General features: G+C 33.5%; 1 protein-coding gene across 1 annotated transcript in view; it reads left to right on the top strand.

Moving 5' to 3' along the window:
- LOC103578867 (protein jagged-1b) overlaps positions 1-22,817 on the top strand; it is a 34,916-nt gene extending 12,099 nt beyond the window's left edge. Inside the window, exons 2-6 of the mRNA XM_008560108.2 lie at positions 3,958-4,257; positions 14,025-14,316; positions 17,580-18,198; positions 18,393-19,033; positions 19,333-22,817. Of these exons, the coding sequence (XP_008558330.1) occupies positions 3,958-4,257; positions 14,025-14,316; positions 17,580-18,198; positions 18,393-19,033; positions 19,333-21,065 (3,585 nt within the window). The 3' untranslated portion in view covers positions 21,066-22,817. The remainder of the gene's footprint in view (positions 1-3,957; positions 4,258-14,024; positions 14,317-17,579; positions 18,199-18,392; positions 19,034-19,332) is intronic.
- The last annotated feature ends 1,946 nt before the right edge of the window (positions 22,818-24,763 follow it).

The raw sequence follows: 24,763 nt of genomic DNA, 5'->3' as shown, positions 1-24,763 counted from the left end.
CATCCTCATCGCGTGAGAAACTCACTCTTCATCATGATTTATATTCCATGACAGTAGTTTATGGATTTATATTTTTATATATAGATATAATATTTATCATACATTTAACGAGGCTAATAAATTTGTCATTTTTTTTTTTTTTTTCGACAACTCGTTTCATATTTTTTTATGCTACTGTTGCATGACATGTAAATAACTATAAATAATTATAATGATACTAAAGATATTTTTATATCTTTTTTGTTGCAAATATTTTTAATAGGGTAATTAAAAATAAATTATGAATCTTCATTATTGTAAAAAGTAATTATCTATGAAAAAAAATGTTGCTACTAATTAATTGAATTTTTTTTATTAATTTATAGTCGATTTCACTTTTGTTATTTTGAATTTAAAAATAAACTAGACAATTTATTTTTATTTGCCGGTGTAATAAAAATTCAATAGCATATTTTCCTGAATCATGTAAAAAAAATCACCTCAGTAATATAAATTTAACGATTGTATTGCCTGATGTTGCGTTAAAATTTGAAATTTGGTTGTCGTAAAAAATTCATCGCGTGTTGTCAGCGATTTGAGCTTTACACATTCATGAATTTGGAATAGAATAGAATTTTTACGGTACAAAACAATTCATGACTCGTTATTCTTTACCTCCGTGTCCTTCGTCTTTCGCTGTACACAGAAAACATCATACCCAACAATGACTGAGAATAATTCTCTTCCGTAATTCGACGTTGGCACGTGAGGAGACTCTGCAAATTTTAGTAAGACAAACCAAATCTCCCATTATGTTTTCTTTTTAATGTTTTGTTATTTCTTCCTTTCTTTTATTTATTTATCCACTTTTTTTCATTTCATTATTCGTCTTTTTTTGTTTGATTAATTTTTTCTTCCACTTGCTTGTACAAAGCTGAGCATTTTGACAATAAATACTATTGGTCATCTTTGACAACGCGCACGTTCCATGTTCCATTACTCAGCGATGGACATTTTAGTCTTTCTATTTACTGAGAGATCTCAGATCTATATGTGGACATACGTATAAATATATATAAACATAAAGCTGTTAAACTGAGTATGGTACACAACTTAACTCAACTTATTACTTTCCAAAATAAGAGTTAATGGAGATCTATCTTTTAAAAGCAACATCACACGTGCCGTCATAATAAACAATTATTTCCACCGTAGGTGTATATTATTTAATTACTGACAATAAAGTAATAAAATAAAAAAAATAAATTCTGAAATTAACAACTAATACTTTCTTGGTGTTATGCTGTATCGGTATAAAATCTCATTATTGCCTCACCGTTGTATGAGAATTTGTAGCTTGTTTCATAAATAAACCGACAAGAAATTTATATCGGACATGGAACCCGCCAGAAAGATCCGTTAAATTCAATTAGAAGCTTTTCTCTTATCTACATTAGCGCGTACATTTTCTAATTATACGACTTCTTATAGATAAGACTTTTAAGCGGGATAATTACGACTCGAGATATTTATATTTTTAGAATTTTTTTTTCTTTGAATAAACTACAATCGAATAGTCATCATTTTCTTTTAATGAGATAACAAAGTCGGCTATTCAAAATTAATTGATATTAAATTATATTAATTAATCTGTATCTTTATAATTGTAATTTTTTTTCGTTAATGAACTCAGTGATGTAAATACTTCAATATACGAAGTAATTAAAAAATTTATATTTTACTCAATAGAAAAAAAATTTATTATTAAAATGTCAACTACTCGAGGCTTAAAATTGTTAAAAATATCCATTATTTGAATAATAATATGTTAGTCTAACTAACCTTTCCATTTTAACCTTACAGCTAATTTAATTTTTAATGATCGAATACAAAAAAAAATTTCAAATAAAATTTCTATGATTATTAAAAAAAAAAGTAATTATTTACTCATTTGTTTGCTTTAAAAAAATACGTAATTTCATAATTATTTAAACATTTTATTTTCATGTAATAAATAATTCATGGAATTCATTTTTATCTAAAAGAAATCTTATATAAAAATAAACATTTCAACTTATTATATCACTATAATAATTTAATCATCGTTGTTAATTGAAATTATTTATTCATTGATTCATTAGAAAAAAAATTATTTTTATTATTTACTTATTCACCTTTGGTATTTAAAAAAAAATATAAATATAAATATTATAATTGATTTGATAATTGAGTAAATATGAAGATTACATGAAAAATAGCGTGCAATTTTATTTATTTATATTTTTTATATAAGTGCTTTAATATATATACATATACATATACATATACATATACATATACATATATATAGTGATGATAATAAGCGTGGAAACTATCCAGTACATGATCGATCCTGTCGATATACCCACGGTCGCTTCAATTACTTGAGTATAAGCTCAACTCTCGGCCTCGGGGAAATGTCACTGGTTCGTTAAATGAGGGTATATCACCCATCACCTTATATAACTTATATAGTAAACTCACTCACTATATTTATATATATGTATAAGTATATAAAGAATAAAAGAGAATAAGAATAATATATAGTGAGACGAGAATAAGTAGAGGAAGTAAATTTATATCCATGTGTACTATCCCTCTATATATATATATATATATCGGCATCGTGGTGAAAAGCAAAGGCCAGCAGACGATCCTCTAGCTGCGCTTTCTACCTTCGATCTTACACTCTCCTACGGCAATTATGTAGGCTATGTGAGTTGCTCGTGCATATTATATTATGTACTCGGTAATGCTCAGTACTCTATAAGAGTTTTAAGTACTGCTGGAGGTTTATATAGAAAACCGCGACTCAATATACATACGCTGGTAGGTATTCCGAAAGAGTTTTATCGTTTTAAAACTTAGTTGATGCGGGGATACCTCTCTCTATCTACACTAAACCTCTAGTCTCTAGTCTTTTACTCTGTTCAATGAATACACTTTAAATATATGTTTATTTATATGTATCTGTGTGTATGTGTATACGTATAACCCACATGAACTCGCGTAAACCGAATAACGGGAAACGCATACACGTTTAGTCCTAATCGGGACGACTCGAGAATTCACCACTAAAATAAAACCGAATAATGGAGTTTACATTAAGCTATTTCGAAATACTGTTGTGTGCTCGAGTTCGTTCTTTAGAGTTAATTTATTTTTTATTTAATTAAATGTTAATAAATGCAGCCGAGATTTTTTACGTATCTGAAACTAATCACTTGCAGAAAAGAAATTTTTTGTAAATTAAAATAGTAATAAATCTTAATTGGGTAATTACAAATTGATTTAGAAATTTCTATCATCGAAATTACGATAAGATATTTTTAATTAAAAAGTAATTGTTAATAAATACTTTAAATAACAGAATTTATTTTTTTTTAGCAATGCGTGCTTTGTTTGAGAAAAAAAAACTCGACTCGGTGGTGAAGCTCTGAAAATAATTAAAAAAAAAATTGATAAACAATTTATAACCTACTAAAGATTTTTTGAGGATTATTTATTTTATTTAATTTGATCTCTCTTTTAATATATCGTCACGTGACTCTTTGTCATCGTCATTAGACGTGTATAAACCACAGGCCATTATAAGACTCGCTAATCAAGTGCCTTTTTTTCAATTCCATAATTGCTTAACCGGTCAAACGTCGTTTTGCCTGGCAATTAGAAAACGTGGGATCGTTCTTGTGAGTTTTAAATTAATGTATGGAAGGATAAAAAATATTAAATAGCAAAAAAATAAGAATATCATCACGTGCCGGATTTAATGATAATTCGAAAGCTCTACAAGTCGTTTGTTTTTTTCTTCTATTTGTTTTTTTTTCCTAATTATTATCAAGTTTTTTATATAATGATACATAAACATATATTTAATAATTGTATGTTTATGATAGATGTAGACATAAAAGCTATAATTATTGTGTTTATGTTTGACAGGCGACAACCGGTAGCGGATATTTCGAGGTGCAGATACTGTCGTTAACAAACAACAGGGGCACGCTGGTTGACGGTCGTTGCTGCGGCGGGGGACGTGACTCCGGCGGACGGGGTGGTTTTCCACCCTGTTCACAAACTTGTACAACTGCATTTTGGCTGTGTCTCAAAGAGTATCAGTCAAATGTAACAGCCATTGGCTCGTGTAGCTTTGGCAACGTATCTAGTCAGGTGCTTGGACAAAATACATTTACTCTTATTGAACCTGTCACACTTCAACTACATTTCACATTCAGATGGACGGTAAGTTTATTATTATTATTATTATTTTCTACTGTAATTTCAAAAATAACTTTAGCTATTCAAATTGGATGTATGAGATGTTAAATTAAAATTTTTAAAACTTAAAAAATTTTTTCCATTTCTGTGAATGCTAAAAATATTCCCATAAATCTTTAGTAAAAAAAAATTGTAACTGACTAAAGTAAAAAAAAAAAATGAGTATCCAAACCTCTAACTATTTTTAAAAATACCCGCGAATACTAAAAGTCTATAGAAATAAGAAAACCCCAAGTGTAAAATTTAAAATAAAAAAAAGACAGTTTTATTCGTATTGAAATGGTATACTGAAATAGCTGATGATTCAAATGGATAGAATATTCCAGGGTAGTTGGACGTGAAAATGCCCGGCACGTCTGTGCATCGGCAATAGCATCAGTAGCCAGAAGCTTTTGAAGCAGAGAAAATAGGACTCATAATTTCCGCTTCGGCGATCGCACGCTCGTTAGTCGGGTTACGTATTCTTGCTCTTCAGCAATTCAGTCTCGTTCCAAAGACTGAGCATCATTCATTCCAAAATACCTCGGTCAAGATTGCTGTTCCTCCTCCGCCTCCTCCTCCTCTTTCATTGCCTTCTTCTTCTTTACAAGATACATGTCCTAAGCACGCATATCCGACAACACATCCTGTCACCCGTGTTATGTGCCATGTTGTGCAATCGTCTGTTCAAGGGATCTCATTTTACTTCGAACTTACTCTTTTATTTATGTCTATATATATATAGAGGTAGATATAGATATACAGAATATTATTATATCTTGAGCTACATAAATACATATAAGCCCTAGCATAAATACATACCCCAAGGGTCTATATAAACCCATGGCTGTTGCTCGAACAAAGACGCAAGTTAATTGTGCGATGTTAAACTCTTAACTCTCTCCCAGTACCTGATGTGTACCGTAAGATAAACGAGTACATTAAAACGTTCAAGTACTTATTGAAGATGTTCTCTAGTGGCTTCTCCTACTCCTCCTTTCAAATGTTTATATATAAACACACACATATATATGTACATACATAAACATATTTCATAACTTTTAAACTCGTTCGTGGACATACAAGAGGTTCCATCCTGCCTCAATCATCTTCATTAACATCAAGTGGCAGCAAGCATAAAATTATATTTTTTTTACTCCGTCAAATTTTTTTCCTTCACTCTCTCATCCACTGTCCTGTCTCTAAATATAATTTAATTCTTCCTCTCGAAATAAAAAAAATTATCCCAGCTATTTTCCAGCAATTAAACTCCTCAACCAAAACTTTATTTTAATTCCCTAGTAAATCCCTGTTTCCGTTAAGTTACTATCACTGTTACAGAACTAATGCAACTGAATTTCTAGTCTCTTGATCCCCAAATAAAACCCACGAGCCATAAACATTAACACAAGCCCTTAAATCGTTTCTTCACTTACCAGTTAAGTAAGATAGGATCAAAACTCTCACGAGGCTTTTCAAAGTTAAAAAGACCGCCTTGATGGCCTCGCCTCCGTTTAGCGTTCCTCGAGGCTAATTCAATTATGAATGTCTCGAGCTGTTCATAGTTGTTAAACATCACTAAATTCGAGTATGAAAAGTAAACACACTCGATGTTACTTGTATGTTCCGGCTCTTATTCCTCATTTATATTTTTTTCTTTACACACTCATCTGAAATTATTTTTCATCATAATTTTATACACCATTCCCTTCTTAAACTCCGCTGGTCGTGCTCTCCACAGCTTGTTGTCTCTGGTTTGATAATAAGCATCCGGAAGTTTAGCTATCTGGTCATAACACACGAGAGATATATATACAAACGTACCTTATTCAAACATTAATATACTAAATTCACACACGGTATATTTCTATCATCATATACATACTGAATTTCCTTTCGCCACACGCCGGCTTTCCCGGATATAATCAACGTATAATCATCCGTCATTTCTCTCTTTCTCTCACAATATTTCCTGTATCATACACACTATAATATTCAATTTATTTCTCTGATGACTTTAATTCATAAACAAAAATAAACAATCCGCGGGTAAATGCCTTCACGCATACCCGCGAAAAAATGAAGATCAGTGTATTTTAAAAGAATGGGTAAATAATTTGAATTCTTTATTGAGTAAGGTCAGTAGAACGTTAAAAATAAAAAAAAATTAGCCCAAAGGTTTAAACCTGGTCCCGCGCCTTCGGCAACTCATTAAACCATCTCACTGATGTCTTTCATAAACGGTGTTCGGCTCCCACGAGAAAGAGCGCGCGTTAAACGCCAGCCAGATGCTAGCAGTCAGAGAGTAGCTAAGAGCATGTAACACCACAGATAAAATGAGAATAAGAGAATAAAAGTGAATATAATATAGAGAAATAGCAACTTAAACATCATCAGCGAAAAAGCGTGCCGAATCACATGAGGAACACAGCGGTTGTATAAAAGGTGCCGTTCTCCATTACATCGTGAATATTATCTCTGTATATATACATTTGTATATATGTATATACTTAACTGAGTTTAAAACCTCAGTCGTAGTACTGAGTTACATTTCACCATTACATGATATGATGGTATAGGAAAACATATACAAATGTAATATAAAAGTGGATGTCTAATAGTGTACAAGTAAAGAGAGTCGTGCGATGCTTCTATGCTTATAAAATAACCCAATGCAATATTGTATCTCCCAAGTGAAGAAGAGAAGTTAAGTTAGTTGAGACCCAAGACCCGAGAACCGATGAAACTCTTTCATTCGTCTTTACTTATACTTGTTGCTCGGTACATTGGGTAAACTAAACGCCGTGAGGGAATAGAATGCACGATAGGTGAGAGGATACGAGACTTTGCACAATCCATATCCTTACATTACAGTCTCTTATAAATATATATGTGCATGTATATTTATTCTTTATGTACAGTATACGCCTACACTAACATTATCAAATGGTTTATTTCATCCGAGCTAAAACCCATTGTTCTTTAATATATAAATGCCCTGGTAATTTTTGTTATTCGTATACTATTTTATTTACATTATTATCTATCAATCTATTATCGATCTTTTTTATTACGTGTACAACTAGTGTATAATAGATAGTTTCACCTAAGTGATGACGCCCAAATGTCTGCATACCGTAAATTATTTTCAAACTAAACATTCCTTTATTAATCTTTCATCACTTTCATATGCACATCACTCTTCCGCGGTGCACATGCATGTATTTATAGCTTGCTATGGATATATATTATACTGTACTGTACAGCTGTACTATACAAATAAATATGAAGAAAGATATAATAATATGTGCAGTGTGATATTAAATTTAAGTGAATCGCACTGATTACATCGAGTTTATTATTTCAATTGCGTCATGTATAAATGATGTAGAATGTTTCAAATTGATGGATTTAACGCGGCAATGGGGTATACCGATGATGTGGATGTTGATGGAAAAATTTTCTATGAGTATTGAGGTGAAGGGAAAATAGTTGTTTGAATCATCGGTAATTAGATGGCTTACTAAGATACGCGTATAGATAATGCTAATAAAACAAGTTACGTGTAGCCGTAACGACGTTAATTGAAATTTTTATAATTTTATATCAATAAAAAAAAAATATATGTATTTATATTTATGTTTGAATGTTTGTATACTTGTTTAGTTTGAATATAAGACTGCTAATTATGATAAGTTAAAAATAAATATTTGAAATCAATTAAAAATGTAAAATATTAATGAATGAAATTAATAAATAATTAAAAAGGTTACACAATTATTGCAGTAAATTTATCAAGTGAATAAGTAAAAATAGCACAAAGTACATTGACTAGATAAATCTAAAACAGTAAGATATGTAGTAAAAGTTGAGTCTGTAGTGTGCGGGTTGCATGCGTGCATGTGGGCGCCTCTATCAATGATATGACGTCACAGTCGAGGACCCACGTGGCCGTGGCACATGTGTGGCGCACTGCCAGATACAAATAAACCGTCTATATAATACATACATCTATAAACATACACAAAGTACTCAAAACACCGGCACCCTCCGGACATATCAGTCCCACTTGTGTATATCGAGTCTCTTCATTAAACCGCAATAAACGAAATCTCATCAATACGGTAGTTTTAATACCAAAGTCTCCAGCGTTATAAAACAGAGCTAAGCCCCAAACGGAGAAAAAGAAAGAATTAAATAAAGAAAGAATTTTAAGTATCAAAAAACCGGATTTCACTTTTTTTTATCTCTGCAATTTTTTATTTTTTTTTTATACATTTGTTAATTTTATTTTTTAACCATACGAGCTCTTGAGAACCCGCAGGGGAGCAAGTGACTCAGGCTCCAACAGGTGTATATACCTGCATCTCTGCTTAAAATCGTGCCACAAGAGATTTGTGTGTACCAAGTGAGAAAAAAGTTATAAAAGCAAGACAAACTTATACATACATTTTTTTAAAAATATATACTCACGATATACTGATTTAAAACATACATTAAAATAAAAAACAAAATGAAAAATTTTTAAATAAAAATAAAAGATTGCAAGAGTAAGAAGTGAAGACGAAAAAAATAACATTTATAAAAAAAAAAAAAAAAAAAAAAAAAAAGTACCTGAACCAGTGCAATAAGAATAATAAAAAAAAAACCGCCTACAAACACACGTATGAGTATTAGTATACACGTGACGAGATTGTATAGACATTATATGTAAAGACTGCGAGTTGTGTATTCTTTCGTCCACTTGACGTATGCATACGTTTAAATATTGTGTGGGTGAGTGTGCATGGATTTGTATGTATTTATGTATACACATACATAAGACGAGATGTGCATCACAGGTGTATAATGGCGTATGTAAATGAGGAGATATGTCGCCACGGTTTAGGCAACGGCTTCTCTGTTTTTTACTCTCATCTCTTCTCGTCTTATCTTCCTTTCTCTTGTTTGTATGTATGGTTGTATGAATGTATGGATGTATGTACAACCATATACTCTATACATTAATCTCTATCCTCTTTCATTTTTTCCCTTTTTACTCTTTTACATCTTTTTAACAGAGAAACTCTCTTTCTCCGTTGCTTCCTCCGCAGTCTCATTCTACCTCACTCAGGTTTAAACGTGTGTGAACTTGCTCCGCGAGCCGCATACCAAACCTCTTTTCGGCTTTTCGCCTTACCCCTCGTCAGTATATACGTCCAAGACCAACCAACGGAGAATCGCAGTGGCTCTCCGTTCTTTATAACTTAAACTTATACTTGAGAACCGGACTAATTTGCTTTCAAATTTATATTTTATTGTTTTTATCTAATTTTATAATCTATGTAAATTAAAAATTGTTATTTTTATGAGTAAAAAAATTTAGAAATTCAATTATTGAATAATAAAAAATTTCTAAAGGCTATTCGGCTAATTAGGGGTAGGAGCCACTACTGCCGCGTCTTTCACATACTCGTCATGTCAGTTTCGATACTTGTCTGATATTTCCTAAAATAAATTATCAGAGCTATTTATCTATGGGAAATATCTAAATCTTAACATGGGTCGAAACTGTTGAGAAACAAAATTTTAAACATTTATTTTCACGAATTCGGGTGTGTTAAAAGATAAATAAATTCCGATGTCACGGAAGTATAAGTGAATTTTCTGCCATGCCCTGAGCGCTACACATGATGTTTTTTAAACTCTCAGGTTAATTTTTCAAGACTCACGATTGTATATTATATATTCAGAGTTAATTTTATATTACTTGTCCTTAAGCATTCGGTTTAATTATTAAACACACGCAATCATGTAAAACTTTTTTGCAACACGATGAAGAAAAAAAAAATAATAAAGTGATTATTAAATCAATGAGAAACTTGATAAATATTCTGATGAAAAATATTAATTCAATATTTCGAAAATGTTGGACAAAAAATTAAGTTGATTAAAATTTTAGATTTAAAAAAACGGTAAAAAAAATTTTTTTAATTTTAGCTCAACCAACTTCTCAATTATATTCTTCATTTCTTCTCTTCCACTCTGAATCCCCCGTGTGCATCATCGCGATCGAAGAATTCTCGAGAGACCTCCGAGTAGAGGAGATATGCTCGTCCTTGGACCCTTTGCAGCTAAAGCATCGACCTTCTGCCTTTTATTATTATTATCATGATTCTTATTATTATCATTATTCATTGGGGATCAGATTCCCCTATGTACTATAAAATGGGCTATATATTTTTAGAAATAATATATCATAGATATCATAATAAAAAAAAAACACCTAAAACAAAAAAAAAAAAAAAATAAGAAAAAAAATGATTCCAACACACATACAAACGGCGTGAGAAATTTCAAGAGCTTCCTTAAATTTAAATTAGCTATTCTACTCTATTCTATGTTCATTGAAGTCGTTTGAATCTCCGATGATGCCGCGACTACGATTTAGGACGCCATCAAGAAAAAAAAGAGAGCTCGAGGGAGTCATCGTGCCTTCACGTCTTTCTATACCTATTGGCATCTACACACACATACAAAAATATAAATACAACATATATATATATATATATATATATATATATATATATATATATATATATATCCATCGAGTAGAGGACTTTGTACGCGTCCTCACGTACAAGTTGTTCGATCTTTTCCGCGAAACGCGAGGCTCGGTGACTGACATAGAGAACAGAGACAACAACTACGGTGTTCTAGTCATCCGCGTGCAAGTATACGCATATATATATATATATATATATATATATATATATATATATATATATATAAATAAATAAAAGTATAATCCAAGCTTCTCACGCACACATGTCATCTTGGTCTCTCCGGATTACAGGTAGACCGTAGACTATGTGGATATAACGTCGTCGATGAGGTATTAGCTACGTGCCTTGACGCCTGACTCGACGACGCGACAATTTTTTACGACTCCCTCCGGCGACGTCGACAATCTCGTTAGAACCACCTGACAAAAGTAGCACTCCTTCATTTAATAAACTCTACAGCAATTCATTTAAACTAAATACAATGACCTAAACACTTATTTTTTTATCACTATTTCTACCGTCACTCTAAAATATTATTCACCTTAATTAGATCACACATACCAAGCAAAAAATAAATTATTTATTTCATTAAATAAATACTGAATTACTAAGAAGACTAGAGTCTTCTAGGTCGCATGAGCTATTGAAGTAATAAGAATTGTTGATTATTTTTAACAATTAAAAAAAATACACCGGGTACAGGAAGTTTATTGTTCTTAGTCGAGAGTCCAGTCTCTTTTTCGTTATTCTATTCTATTCCTCTTAGATTACATTAATAAATACACACATCTACTCTATCCATAATAGAACTCTGTACAAAACACAAAAAACACAAGCAGCAAATAGAAAAATAAAAAGAAGAATACAAATATACATATATATTATATATAAAGGCTTTCGCCGGAACTTGCGCGTACAATCGATCTAAACGCCTGATTATTACGGTTCCTGTATTGTACCTACGCAATACAACCGGATGAGCCTCGGGCGATCCAACAAACCCAAATCATTAGTATTCTTAGTAGATGTTCTACTAACGGAAGCGGAATTTCTTCCGCGACCTCCCGGATCGTCAAAATAAATAATACAGATCTTTCCAGTCCATTAATAAAAAATATGCAGTAAAGAAAACAAAAATTCATATTTTATTAATAAGAATGTGTTTAGTAAAAATTTTTCTAGACGATAAAAAATTAAGTCTCGATTATGCCTCACGAGCGTGTCGTACACCGATCGCGACCGCCCACTGAGCTCTTCCTCTGGCAACAAAGTTGAAAGTCTAATATAAGGATATATGCTGCAAAGTACAGCTACAATGTATAGCTTAAAATAAAACTAACATCGAATAAAAGACAAGAGAGAAAAGGGCTAGAGAAATTACATTTGCGAAACCGGGCGCGCTTCAAAGCCATTCTTCAAAACACTACTCACTACATAACGTATTACATTTGCTCTTCTTCTTATCCTTCCCCTTCTTATTTGTTTTTTTATTGTTATTATTATTCTTTCTCTCCGTCAAGTTCTAAAGCATCGCAACTAAATAAGTAATATAAATTAGAATAATCTTCACATGTGCACATACGAGGTGTGAAGAAAAATAAAAAAAATGAAGCGCAAACAGTAGCTGCGGCATTAGCAGGACTAAACGAGTATGACGAAGCAGGAAAAAAAAGTAAAATAAATGCGAGCGTAAAAGTCGCGGGCGTGGGAAAGCCGAGCTTCGAGCGAGCCACCAATTAACACCAATTAGTTCTCATCTACTACTTCTAGGTGCTCATCGACTACATTATTATATACATATACATATATATATATGTACAGACTTTATAGTGATTCGTCTGTCTGGACATGCATTACCACTACTACTAACTACTGCTGGCACTGCGGCTGCTATAACCGACATCCAGCATTGAACCAAGTCTTTGTGTGTAATGTAGACAGTAAGTACAGTATATAAGTACACACCCACGCACAAAATATCGTACATCAGTCTTAAATTTCCGACGTTACTTTCTCGATTGTTATCCACAGAGTACCGAATCCGCCGTTTACTTCCTCTCGACTCGTTATGGAGTACACATGAGATCTCCCACTCGCGATTGCTTCAGACTTTCAGTCTCTACTCTACTCTGGACTCTGTCTGCAGCAATCTCAAAATAACTATCTTCTCAGTACTTAGTAAAGAAGAGTATTTATAAATGTATGGAGGCCAATACACACAAATAAACAACTACAGACGGATGGATGAATTCGCATAACATTTAATACAAACGGAGTACATGAAAAAACAACAAACGCATCGACGCATCCTATCATCCCGCTCGCTGATACGAAAACACAAAAGACATCCCATGTACACGTACACACACATACAATTGGTATTTATTTATTGCATCAACCGACCGTCACTCATGGCTCGTTCGATCAGGCGCGGCAATCTAACCTGGTCGTTAAAGTCTCAACGTCCGCCAAGTCGCTCATTCTTATTTTTTTAAAATTTTATTTTCTCTTCACTCACTGTACATACTATTAAACCTAACTTGCTGTATATTAACACATTGACCTCTAAGAAAAGTAGATGTTAAAAATATAAATTTAAATAAAATAAAATAAAATAAAATAAAAACATATCCGGAACTCCTTACTAAAGAATTCAATGCGTTCTTCAACGTATCATCAGATAGGTATTTCATCAAGTATGGAATGCAACCTGCAAACAAATGTATTGTCTCATAACGGCATTGAATATACTCTCAACCGTGGGACTGTTGACATTATAAGGCGAATATAAAAAATATAAAAACATTAATAATAATAATAATTAATGTAATTATTATTTACGCTGAGTTGCAGTGGTCAAAAGCCACTTTATTATCAGCACATAAGTAGATAGTTGTAATAGAGTAGCAGGGACATTATAAAAGTTAGTTGATTTGTGATAATTAAACTGTAACTTGAAGACAGATAAAAAAATAACATATGTATCACTTTCTTGCTGTGTTTGCCATTTTTGGAAGCCTGTATCTTCCATGCGTGGACACGCACTATGTTAGGACATTTGAAATAAATTAAATGACAGATACATACATATATATGTGTACTAAATGGATTATATGGATGCACGAGCACAAATAAATGTCGATATTTGTAAGACAATTCCCAAGCGGGTATGATCGATTATGGCTAATTGATCTTTTCCTTTTTCAGCGTCAATTCACGCTGATTCTGCAGGCACGAGACGAGCCCAATGGTGGAACAATCGAAGAGGCGAGTTACAGTGGCATCGTCCTTCCGGGTACTACGTGGCACACCTTAAATCATCAAGGACGAAACGCACATCTTACGTATCGTTTACGGGTCCAGTGTGCCGATCATTATTACAACGCAACGTGCACGAAATTTTGTCGGCCGCGGGACGACATATTCGGGCACTACACCTGCGACGAAAACGGTGATAAAGTTTGCATACATGGCTGGAAAGGCGCCGACTGTGAGACAGGTGAGTTTGTCTTCATATAAAATGTAAATTTATATTTACTTATTTTTAGACAAAAGTTACATAATTCATTATCATTTTGTACACGTCCCGAAAAAACTGAATTTTTTTTTTAAACTTCTTTGAAATACCGGCAATTTATAATAATTAAAAAAAAAGTATAAGAGTGTCCTTGATGAGTAAAGTAAAAATTAATAATAATTACTTTTGTCACGAGAAGAATAAAATAATTAAACTAAGAAAAAAAATATGAGATTCCTAAATGTCGTCTAAAACACGAGTAATTCAACCAGAGAATGCTCGCTTGGCCTTCATTACTAGCTCGCGAGAGCGTTGATATTATTATATTTTGCATAGACGTGAGTTTAAAGTGTCAGATAGCGCAATCAAGCGTCTCTCACAAGAAATTGCTTAACGGTAGCCGTCGGCGTGAGAAAAAATACTAAATCCCCAGTTGACCTTTCACTTTAAATAGAAAACGCGTCTCTTACATGACTTCTTTTTTCATACATCATCAACTACCACAACAACAACAACAACAACAATTAATATTTTTAAATAAACAAACAAATAATAACTAATTTGATTATCGCGTTGATGAGTAATGCAAGATGAACGCCCGGGCGGAGGTCGCTCGTAAAACAGATGAATTATCTCAGCGATACGGATGAGTGTGCGCTGTATGTCTTAATGCTTTAAATATATATATATCATCCATAAAGATGAGCGTCATAGAAACGAACAGGACACACGTCATAACGACGATATGTCGTACGATTCTTGACATAAAGGTATAGGTCAGCTGACCGTCATGAGTATCACGCGAGAGGTCTTTCTACGACGACACCAACTAAACAGACATACCCAGCGCCTAAGTTACAATAGGCTATCTCGTGATGATTTAATATAAAAGCTCTTTCTTCGCTGGCTAATCGTTACTTCCGCCTCCTCGTAAATGCATCACTCACCAGCTGCCACTGCTATTGCCGTTTCTCATTCCCTTTCGTCGTTATGTTACTTTTTTTGCTCTCTTACCCGAGCAAATACCATCGTAACCGTCATAACCATCATCAAACTAAAGACGATGATGAAAAATCTTTTATACTTGTATACTTAAAACTCTTAAACGTTTTAACATTAAAAAACATTTTTAAGTAGGCTAGCAGACCTTCTTCATAGCTCCAGGGGTTCATGGATAAGATTCCCATCGTCCTTTCAACCTACTACTTGGTATATAGATATAATATATAATACAGCTCGAGAGAATGGAATGGAAGGGAAGGGAAAATCTTAAATGCTTCTATAGATATTTATTTATATATATATCTATATGAGTCTTTACCTCTCGCTATACGCTAGAGAGCAATGTTTATAAACCTCGGTATATAAATATATAATGTACGTAGCGAGAAAACTGGCTTCAGCATTTTTGTCATTGAAAGGTCGCTGGTAAATTTCACTCCACGACTTCTCAACACACCACGGCAACCATCTTCTTCGCACGGTTTTAGCTATGACTTTAGCTAAGACTTTAGCAAACTATCAACTAATATATGCTGATATCTATGTATGTATGCTATATGTATGTATGCCTTACAGTTTCACTTCTATGAGAATCAAAGACCGAACACTTGCCGTTCGTCGTCGCTTAACGTTGGATCGGTTTTAATAGTCGTGGGGATAAAGATCGTATGAGAATAATAATACATATAGATACCGTGACGAAGGATTATTCCCATCTCTTTGCTTGTTTTATTTCTTTTATTATTTCTTCTTTTTTTTTTTTTTATCACTCTCTGTCATCTTGATGTCGGTCTTAGTCAACGTTCACTTGTTATATGTCTCGGCATTTATAAATGCTTGATCGAAAGGACCAAATTACTTCTATCCAGAGAAAATGTGGAGCATCAAAAGTATTTGATGGATTATTATTTTTTTCTTTTCTTTTCAAATACCATACAGAGATAGGGTTAAAGTTGACGGGATTGATACTCGGACAGGGCATAGAAAGCCACAGACCAAAGACGTGTGGAATTTTTTATTTATAATGTCTACTGATTACTTTACTATGCATCGTCATTTAGTTTACCTTGACTTGAGTATTCACTATGCAGTCGTATAAATATACGTAAATGTCTGTTGTCCAGATAAAAAAGAGTTAGAAGCTGTACTATTAATCAAAAGACGCGCTGCTGGCGCATGTGATGTAACGGTAAAAAGAGCACATGTATATACCATGTCTTATCTGCAATTAAATAAATAAATATATATATATTTATTTATTTATAGTTTTCTGTTTTTCATTTAACTTTTTTTATTCACTTAGCTGAATTATGAAAAGTAAAGTTGCCGATGATAATTTTTAATTCTATCTCACGGAGGACGTGAAGCATTATTGTTTATTACCTGACGTCAATGTTTCTCGTTCATCTTGACGATGACTCTAATCTCGGTTTCATGACTCGAACCTTCAATCTTCAAGTCTTGTGAAATTAACTGCACGGGTTATTTTTTTATTTATTATTATTATCATTTATATATTTATTATTTTTTTCTTCATTTTGTATTTTTATTTGTACTTATTTTATTTTTATTTCGTTAAAGTAACCTCATTAAAATAATAGTTTATGTTTATGTTCTTTCCAAGAATATGTACTACGTACAAATCATCACTTATATACTTGCTCGTGTGTGCTAATACTGATAATCATGATAATTTAGTTTCATGTCACGGACAACCATATCAATAAACATTAAATTTAATGTATGTATAAAATTAAAAATTTTCTTTTTCTTTTATTAATTATTATTAAATATATGATAATTATTATTATCAATTTAATTTTTCTTATTAAGAGTACAAATAAATTCTGTCCTTAGGATGCTTCTTTTTTTTTTATGAATCATTATAGACATGGTAAAAAAAAACCCATAAATTTAAAACAAAATTTATGGCTGTCTAGGACCGCCACGACGATCTCATTTTTATATTCATATAAATAAAATAAAAAAAGATAAAACTACCGTTGTATTCATTAATATATTAAACCCTTGAGTCATGAATTAATTTGAGCCAATCCACATCATCAGAAACAGCCGCTTAAATATTCCCACGAATTTTTTTTTTTTTTTCCATGACATATTTATAAATATTCATTTTATTTGTGTATTTATAAAAGCCGAAAAAATTATGCGTTAATTAAATAATTGAAATTAAAAAGCTCTCGATTGTTAAATAATAATTTATACTCGTTTTATTTGTTTAGCGGTGTGTAAAGAAGGTTGTCATCCAATTCACGGTCACTGTAACACAAGCGGCGAATGCAAATGTCGTCATGGGTGGCGTGGAGAACTTTGCGACCAGTGTACGCCGTATCCAGGATGTAAACACGGGTACTGCAATGGGTCAAGCTGGCAGTGCATATGTGACACAAATTGGGGAGGAATTCTCTGTGATCAAGATCTAAATTATTGTGGCACACATGAGCCATGTCAGAATGGCGGAACGTGCGAGAATACTGCTCCAGATCAGTATCGGTGTACATGTCCCGACGGTTTTTCCGGTTCGTCATGTGAAAAAGTTGACAATCCGTGTGCATCAAATCCCTGTTTAAATGGTGCTACGTGTGTTGAACTGGGTGAAACGGCAGAGTGTCAATGTGCGCCAGGATTTTCGGGTCCTTATTGTGCAACAGATGTCGATGAGTGTGCATCCCAGCCTTGTCAGAACGGCGGTACTTGTGTCGATGGAAAAAATGAATTCATATGTCATTGTCCAGCTGCATGGCAAGGCACACTCTGTCAGTTTGACGTTGATGAGTGTAATCTCAAAGAGTCACCGTGCAAAAACTCAATAACCTGTGTCAACCTTGCTGGAGATTACAGGTAATTAATAACGGCTGAATCATTATCTATTATTTTTTGTCCTTGTATGATTTTATCTCTGCAATTAACTATTGAGTATTAACAATAATTAATTGATCATTTAATTATTGGTAATAATTGTTTTTTTGACTTGATACTCGTGAGAAAATTATTTAGAAATAAATTATTAATTTAAAATATTTATCTGTTAATAGATGCCGATGTCGAAGTGGGTTCACGGGAAAAAATTGCACTAAAAATATAGACGACTGCGTGGGTCAATGTCAACACGGAGCCCTCTGTATTGATTTAGTTAACGACTATCACTGTTCATGTAACCCTGGTTATTCGGGCAAAGACTGCGACGTTGATATCGATGAGTGTGCATTTAAACCCTGTCAGAATGGTGGAGAATGCCGAGATTTAGTAAACGCATACGAGTGTGTTTGTCCTGTGGGTTACACTGGGCATCAGTGTGAAATTGTCAAAGACCACTGCAATCCTAATCCTTGCAGGAATTCGTCACCGTGTTTCAACACTCAGACTGACTATTACTGTCACTGTCCCGCACAATGGCAGGGTAAAAACTGCTCCGAACTGGCAGCACACGATCCCCAGATCCGGCTGGACGACGGCAGTCCAGGATGTGGGAGTGAAGGAACGCCCTGCAGTGGACGTGGTAGATGCAGCAATGGAATTTGCATTTGTGATCCTGGTTACACCGGTCAACGCTGCCATGAGAATATCAACGATTGCCGTGGGAATCCTTGTCTCAACGGTGGTACCTGCGTAGATCTTATTAATTCGTTCCAGTGCATTTGCCAAGAAGGTTGGACTGGTGACCTTTGTGATGAAGGTAATTATCTTTTTACATCTTCTACTAAAGCTCTTCTCTACTTTTATCTTTACGATCATTATCTTTTGCAATAAATTAACACTTATATACAATGATATTCAAAGAGATGCTAATTGCTAACTCGAATCTAAAATTATAAAATTTTTTCCACACTCTACAATAAATAGTTGACCCTTAACCGTTGCTTCACCATTCACTTTTTATTATACCTCTGTTAATAAAATCTATTGCTCGTAAAAAAAAAATATGATCAATTAGCACTGACACATTTTCCATGATTCTTAATTCTGTAATTCCAGATGTTGACGAGTGTACAAACTCGCCCTGTCGCAACAATGGAACATGCATAGACGGAGTGGCAGACTTTACATGCGAGTGCCGAGGCGGCTGGAAAGGTAAAACGTGTACACTGAGAGGCGGTCATTGTGAACCAGTAACATGTAGACACGGTGGTACATGTCAAGATCACGGTGATGGGTTCACATGTCACTGTACCCCAGGATGGGAAGGCGCTGCGTGTCACATAGCTTCGCCAGCGTGTGCAAGTACTCCATGTGAGAATGGCGCGACTTGCGTCAATACTGCGGACGGCGGATATCGTTGTATCTGCCGTGAGGGTTTTGAAGGTCCGAACTGCCGTAAAGACGTGGATGACTGTCAACCATTGCCGTGTTTGAATGGCGGTCGATGCGTAGACGGTGTTAATTGGTTTAGATGTGAGTGTGCTCCAGGATTTACCGGACCAGATTGCCGGATTAATGTCAACGAGTGTGCAAGTGATCCGTGTATGGGTGGAGCTACGTGTATCGATGGTATCGCCAGTTACTCGTGTATATGTCCACCCAGTAGAACAGGTATTCACTGTGAAATAAGGACACCAAGTGGAGCCGGTTGTAGTGCAACTACGTGGGATAATGACTGTAATGTTTGCGAATGTCGCAATGGTAAAAATCAATGCAGCAATGTGTGGTGTGGCCAGGGAAATTGTCTCAATGGAACATCTTGTCTAGCACACGAAGTCTGTGTACCGTCACCAGGAGAAAGTTGCTTAGCACCATCATGTTCTCCGTGGGGCGAATGTCGACCTGTTGAGACTGGCAGAAGAGTTGGACCTCCAGCACTTCCAGCTCCACCTTCCTGTTGGCCAGGTCAAGCTATTCCTGGCCCAACTTGTTCAAGACTTACAATTTTATTGAGAAGAGACACTTTAGCACCCGGTACCTCTGTAGAGCTATTATGTAGACAATTAAGAAGACTGCTGGCAGATCCACGAAGACCCCAATCTGTCGTACTACTGTGCGACTTAAAACCAGGCGATAATGACACTATTGAGGTGACAATATTCTCAGAAGCGGCTGTAGACGCAGCACGTGATCTAGGCGAGGCTCTGAGTAGACCCATAAGCAGGCCTCTGACTCTGGCCTCAGTATTAGAAGTCAAAGTCGAGACGGCACTGCTCACTGATCCTATAAACGCGTCAAATAGCTCCAGTAGCAGCGGATACGTTGCCGTACTTGGCGGTGCGCTTGCTACTGTTCTTATACTGGCGCTCTTGGGCGGTCTCTGGTACTTAAGATCAAGACAGAGATCCGGATTAACTGCAACAACGAGCAGTGAAACTTCATTGCATCGGCACCGCAGTGATCTCGACGAGAAGTCTAATAATTTACAGAATGAAGAAAATCTCAGGAGATACGCAAACCCACTTAAAGACTCGGATACCGGTGAACCGAGAGTCTCCATCGTAAGACCACTCTCAGGTATGTCTTTGGGTGCTCTAGGACCCGCTGAAGAAAGCCTCGAAATGGTTGCTGAGGAAGGACGGCATCGTTTGCCTCCTCTCTACAAACCAACAAGCGCCGAGGCGAGAAATAATACCGCGAGTTTTTCTTATGAAGAAAGCCTTCATAAACCCTATACAAAACCACGTCTTCAAGAGCCCGCTTACTCGCATCAACCACCGCCTCAACAGCAACAACCCGGAACGAGCGCTCAAATAGTTCCACGTCAGGTGCTAACTGTACACGTTTAATCAGACATTTATTTCATGATTTAGTCAAGAGTATCGTGATTTTATATATTATGATGAATAATTTCCGCACGATTGTAATATATTTTAACTTATTGCATCGTGCCGTGGTGTTTATAATACCGAGTGATTGAATTTAAATGACATTTAGTCGAGTGGCCGGATCCACAGTCAAGCCGCATCAACATAAAGACTTACTTGGTCCTCATTTTATTCTTCAAAACCTTGATAATAAAGAAAAAGGTACGACTGTTCACGGCCATCAATATATAGATTGTAGTATTAATAATATAAAAAAAAAAAAAATAAAAAAAAACGATACAGAGAAATTTATACATAAAAATATATATAAATATATAAATAAATAAATAAATATATATATAAATATATACATATAATATAAGATATAAGAGATATATATTGTAGCAGAGAGATTATGAGATAATAAAAAAACAGCGAGAGGAATACAACAAAGGAAAGTACGCAGATTTTAAATTTATCTTAAAAGGACAGCCTTGTTGGCCTGTGTCACGGGGGTCTAACTACAAGACACATCATCAGACAATATTCCCGTTGCCGCGTGCCTGCAATGTCGGACTTTGTTGTTCATTTATGGCCGAGAGTACTACCTTCCTCTATATAATAGTCCATAGCGCACACCGAGATCAAGTGAATAAGTCTCCGACACTTGTTTTTAAATTCTACAGGATCAGAGAATGAATGATACGCCCAATACAATCCGAGTACCACTAACACCAGTACTAGCATATCCAAGAAAGTACTTCAAATATAATAATAATAATAATAATGATAATGATAATGATAATAATAATAATGATAATCATAAAGTATATCCAGTACCAGTAAAATAAAATAGTGGACAAAAAAGTATAATGTACCGCATAGCACGCTGTGTGCCGTAGGGTGTAATAATACTCGCCGATAAAACGCTAAGACGTGACAATAAATCACTCAACTCTCACACAATTATAATTAATGATAATGATAATGCACAATTGTTATCGTTGTACATATGTACATATTCTGTACTTATTAATTTTATTAAGCGTGGATTGTCTTCCCGGAAGATGGCCCCAACCTCTATATACTATTTTCCATTCCTCTAATATTAATCTTAGACTTCATAGCTAGAATTTCTTTTTTTTTTACTTTAATATTTTATTTTATTTTTAAATTTAAAAAAAAATGTAATTAAGTTTTAATAAAATTTTCAAAAATCTTAAGGGTACTTTTTAGAATTTTAAGATTGATGTACCGTAACTATAGGCTCTAGGGTTGTGATACGCTCAAGCATTCACGTTTATATAAATATATATGTATATAAACATATATATGTATATAAATATAAATTTATGACATAATATACGTCTGATAATGTAACGTTTAGCAGCAGTTCGGTACATTCCTCCAGACAACATTGTGATAATCATGTACGATGACATTTTACCGTCAAATCACACGTACGATAGTTTATTATTCTTTTATATTTTTAATTATAATTATAAATAAATATTAATATTATTTTTATTATTTTATTATTGTAATCGTATGTGTTTTAAACATTATTATTATTACTGTACGTTTATACTCTGTACTTTGTTTTTACTGTTTTATTATTTTATATATTAATTAAATTAAATTAAATTAATTAATTAATTAATTAAAGTAATAAGTGTATGATTGATTGTAATGGCTCGTGTTTGATAAAATAATAAATAAATAAATATAATTAAACGAGCGAAAAAGATTTTTATGTACTGTACAATAGTTAATCTTTATATAAATATTCACAATTATTGTGATGTTAAAATAACGCTAAGTTGTCTCAATTAAAAGAAATTATTAAAAATACAGTTAATTAAAAATACTTTATAAATTTTTAATAATAAATTATGTGTCGAGTTAATTGTATATAAAGAAAAAATTAATGATAATTAAGTATGACTTTTTATATATCATTTATAATTATAAAATTATAATAATTAAAAGAATAATAATTGATAACGTATGTGCAATTGTAAACGTTCATTTAATATTTTATTTGGTCTAGAGAAAAAAAAATTTTTTTTTAATTAACGCGTTTTTATTTTATATTAGATTTATGTCCATAGTTTATTGATTTGCAAGTTTTAAAAACTTAAAACTCAATAAAAAAAAATCAGATAACATAATAGATACTTGATTTATATTAGATAAAGTGAAAGAAAAAATGATAGATTGTATTATTATATAATTTTTACTGCCTCCGATAATTATTTTCGTTTGTCAAAGACAATGATTCATCAATAACAGTGTGATGAAAAAAAGTAATAATTTAATTCGTCATTAAGTATGCAATAAAAATTTATTCTCACGTTAATTTAACTTCAAGCAAAAATAAATTAGTAAATAAATAATTGTTGAATCATTGTCTCTGGTCGATGAGGATAATTATGATGGTTATGATTATGATGACGATAATAGATAGAGTATGAAACGACATCATCATGTAGGTGTCTGAAAATTAACTTGTGTCTGTCTTGAATTATTTTAACGAGAGAGAGTGCGTGTAAATAAATTCCCATCGTCGTCCCCCACATGATCCCGCCACAATCCCGTGCGTTTAAATATAAAAACGATGATGAAAAAAGGTTTCAATAAAAAGTACAATTATAAAAATAAAAAAATAAAAAAAATTATTTTATTGAATTTTTACTTTTTTTTTACCTCACTCCAAAAAAACCTTTTCCCAAATTATTTCATTTAAAAACAAGAATGCTTATTACTTATTATGATTTAACAAAAGGGCTCACCCTCACTCTACATCACATTTTCTCTTTAAATATCTGTCGGTCTATTACAAGAGGGGAAAAAGTCAAACTGCTGTTGCATTCAAATCACAGAGATCGCGGAATCTCTCGTAAAACGTGATTTCCGGGAGTGAATAAGAAAAAAAAGAACGCGAATGCAGCTGTATGACGTTATAAAACAGCAGCATATAAAGGAAAACAACAACAACAACAATAATAATAATAGCAAAACTCTAACAACAGTCAACCGAGCACGTAGTCGCGGTTCTTCTTCTCTACCTACGTGAACGAGTCTTTTTTCCCTTTAACAGAAAGACAAGGGACACAAATGCCAGTACAGGTTGAAAGAGACGAATTCGCGGTCGGCAATGCCATCACTCGGGTCGCGTTCATCAACTTCTATCCCGTGAGACGACAACATGATTCACACACACTCACATACACATACATTTATACATATATATGAGATAGACAAGATCGGACAGATGAGTCTCCGGCAATTCAAAGAAGAAAATAAAAATTGAAATGAAAAAAAAAAAGGGACAAGCCACTAGACGGTAAAAAGGGCATTGAGCAGACGATAATTGTTAATTGAAGAGTTTTAAAATTAAAATACAATAGAGTAGTAATCTTTTCACTTGACTCGGTTGATCATATCCAAGAGATGAGTCATCAGTTCGTGTGAACAGGTTAAGAGTTTCATTGTCCACGGGCAATGTCCAAAGAAATTCTTTAAATTCAAATATATAAACGTATAAAAAGCCATCAGTTGCTACATTAAACGTCGTTGATGTCTTCTTAATGATTAATACGTGAATTATTATTAAAAGATGGCTTTTGTGGTTGATGGTCACGCAACGACTTTCAAATGTAGCGTGATTCGAATAGTTT

Source organism: Microplitis demolitor, chromosome 8, assembly GCF_026212275.2.
Source record: "Microplitis demolitor isolate Queensland-Clemson2020A chromosome 8, iyMicDemo2.1a, whole genome shotgun sequence".
NCBI lineage: Eukaryota > Metazoa > Arthropoda > Insecta > Hymenoptera > Braconidae > Microplitis > Microplitis demolitor.
The sequence above is the reverse complement of the archived record's forward strand: the minus strand, read 5'-3'. Positions and strand labels throughout refer to the sequence as shown.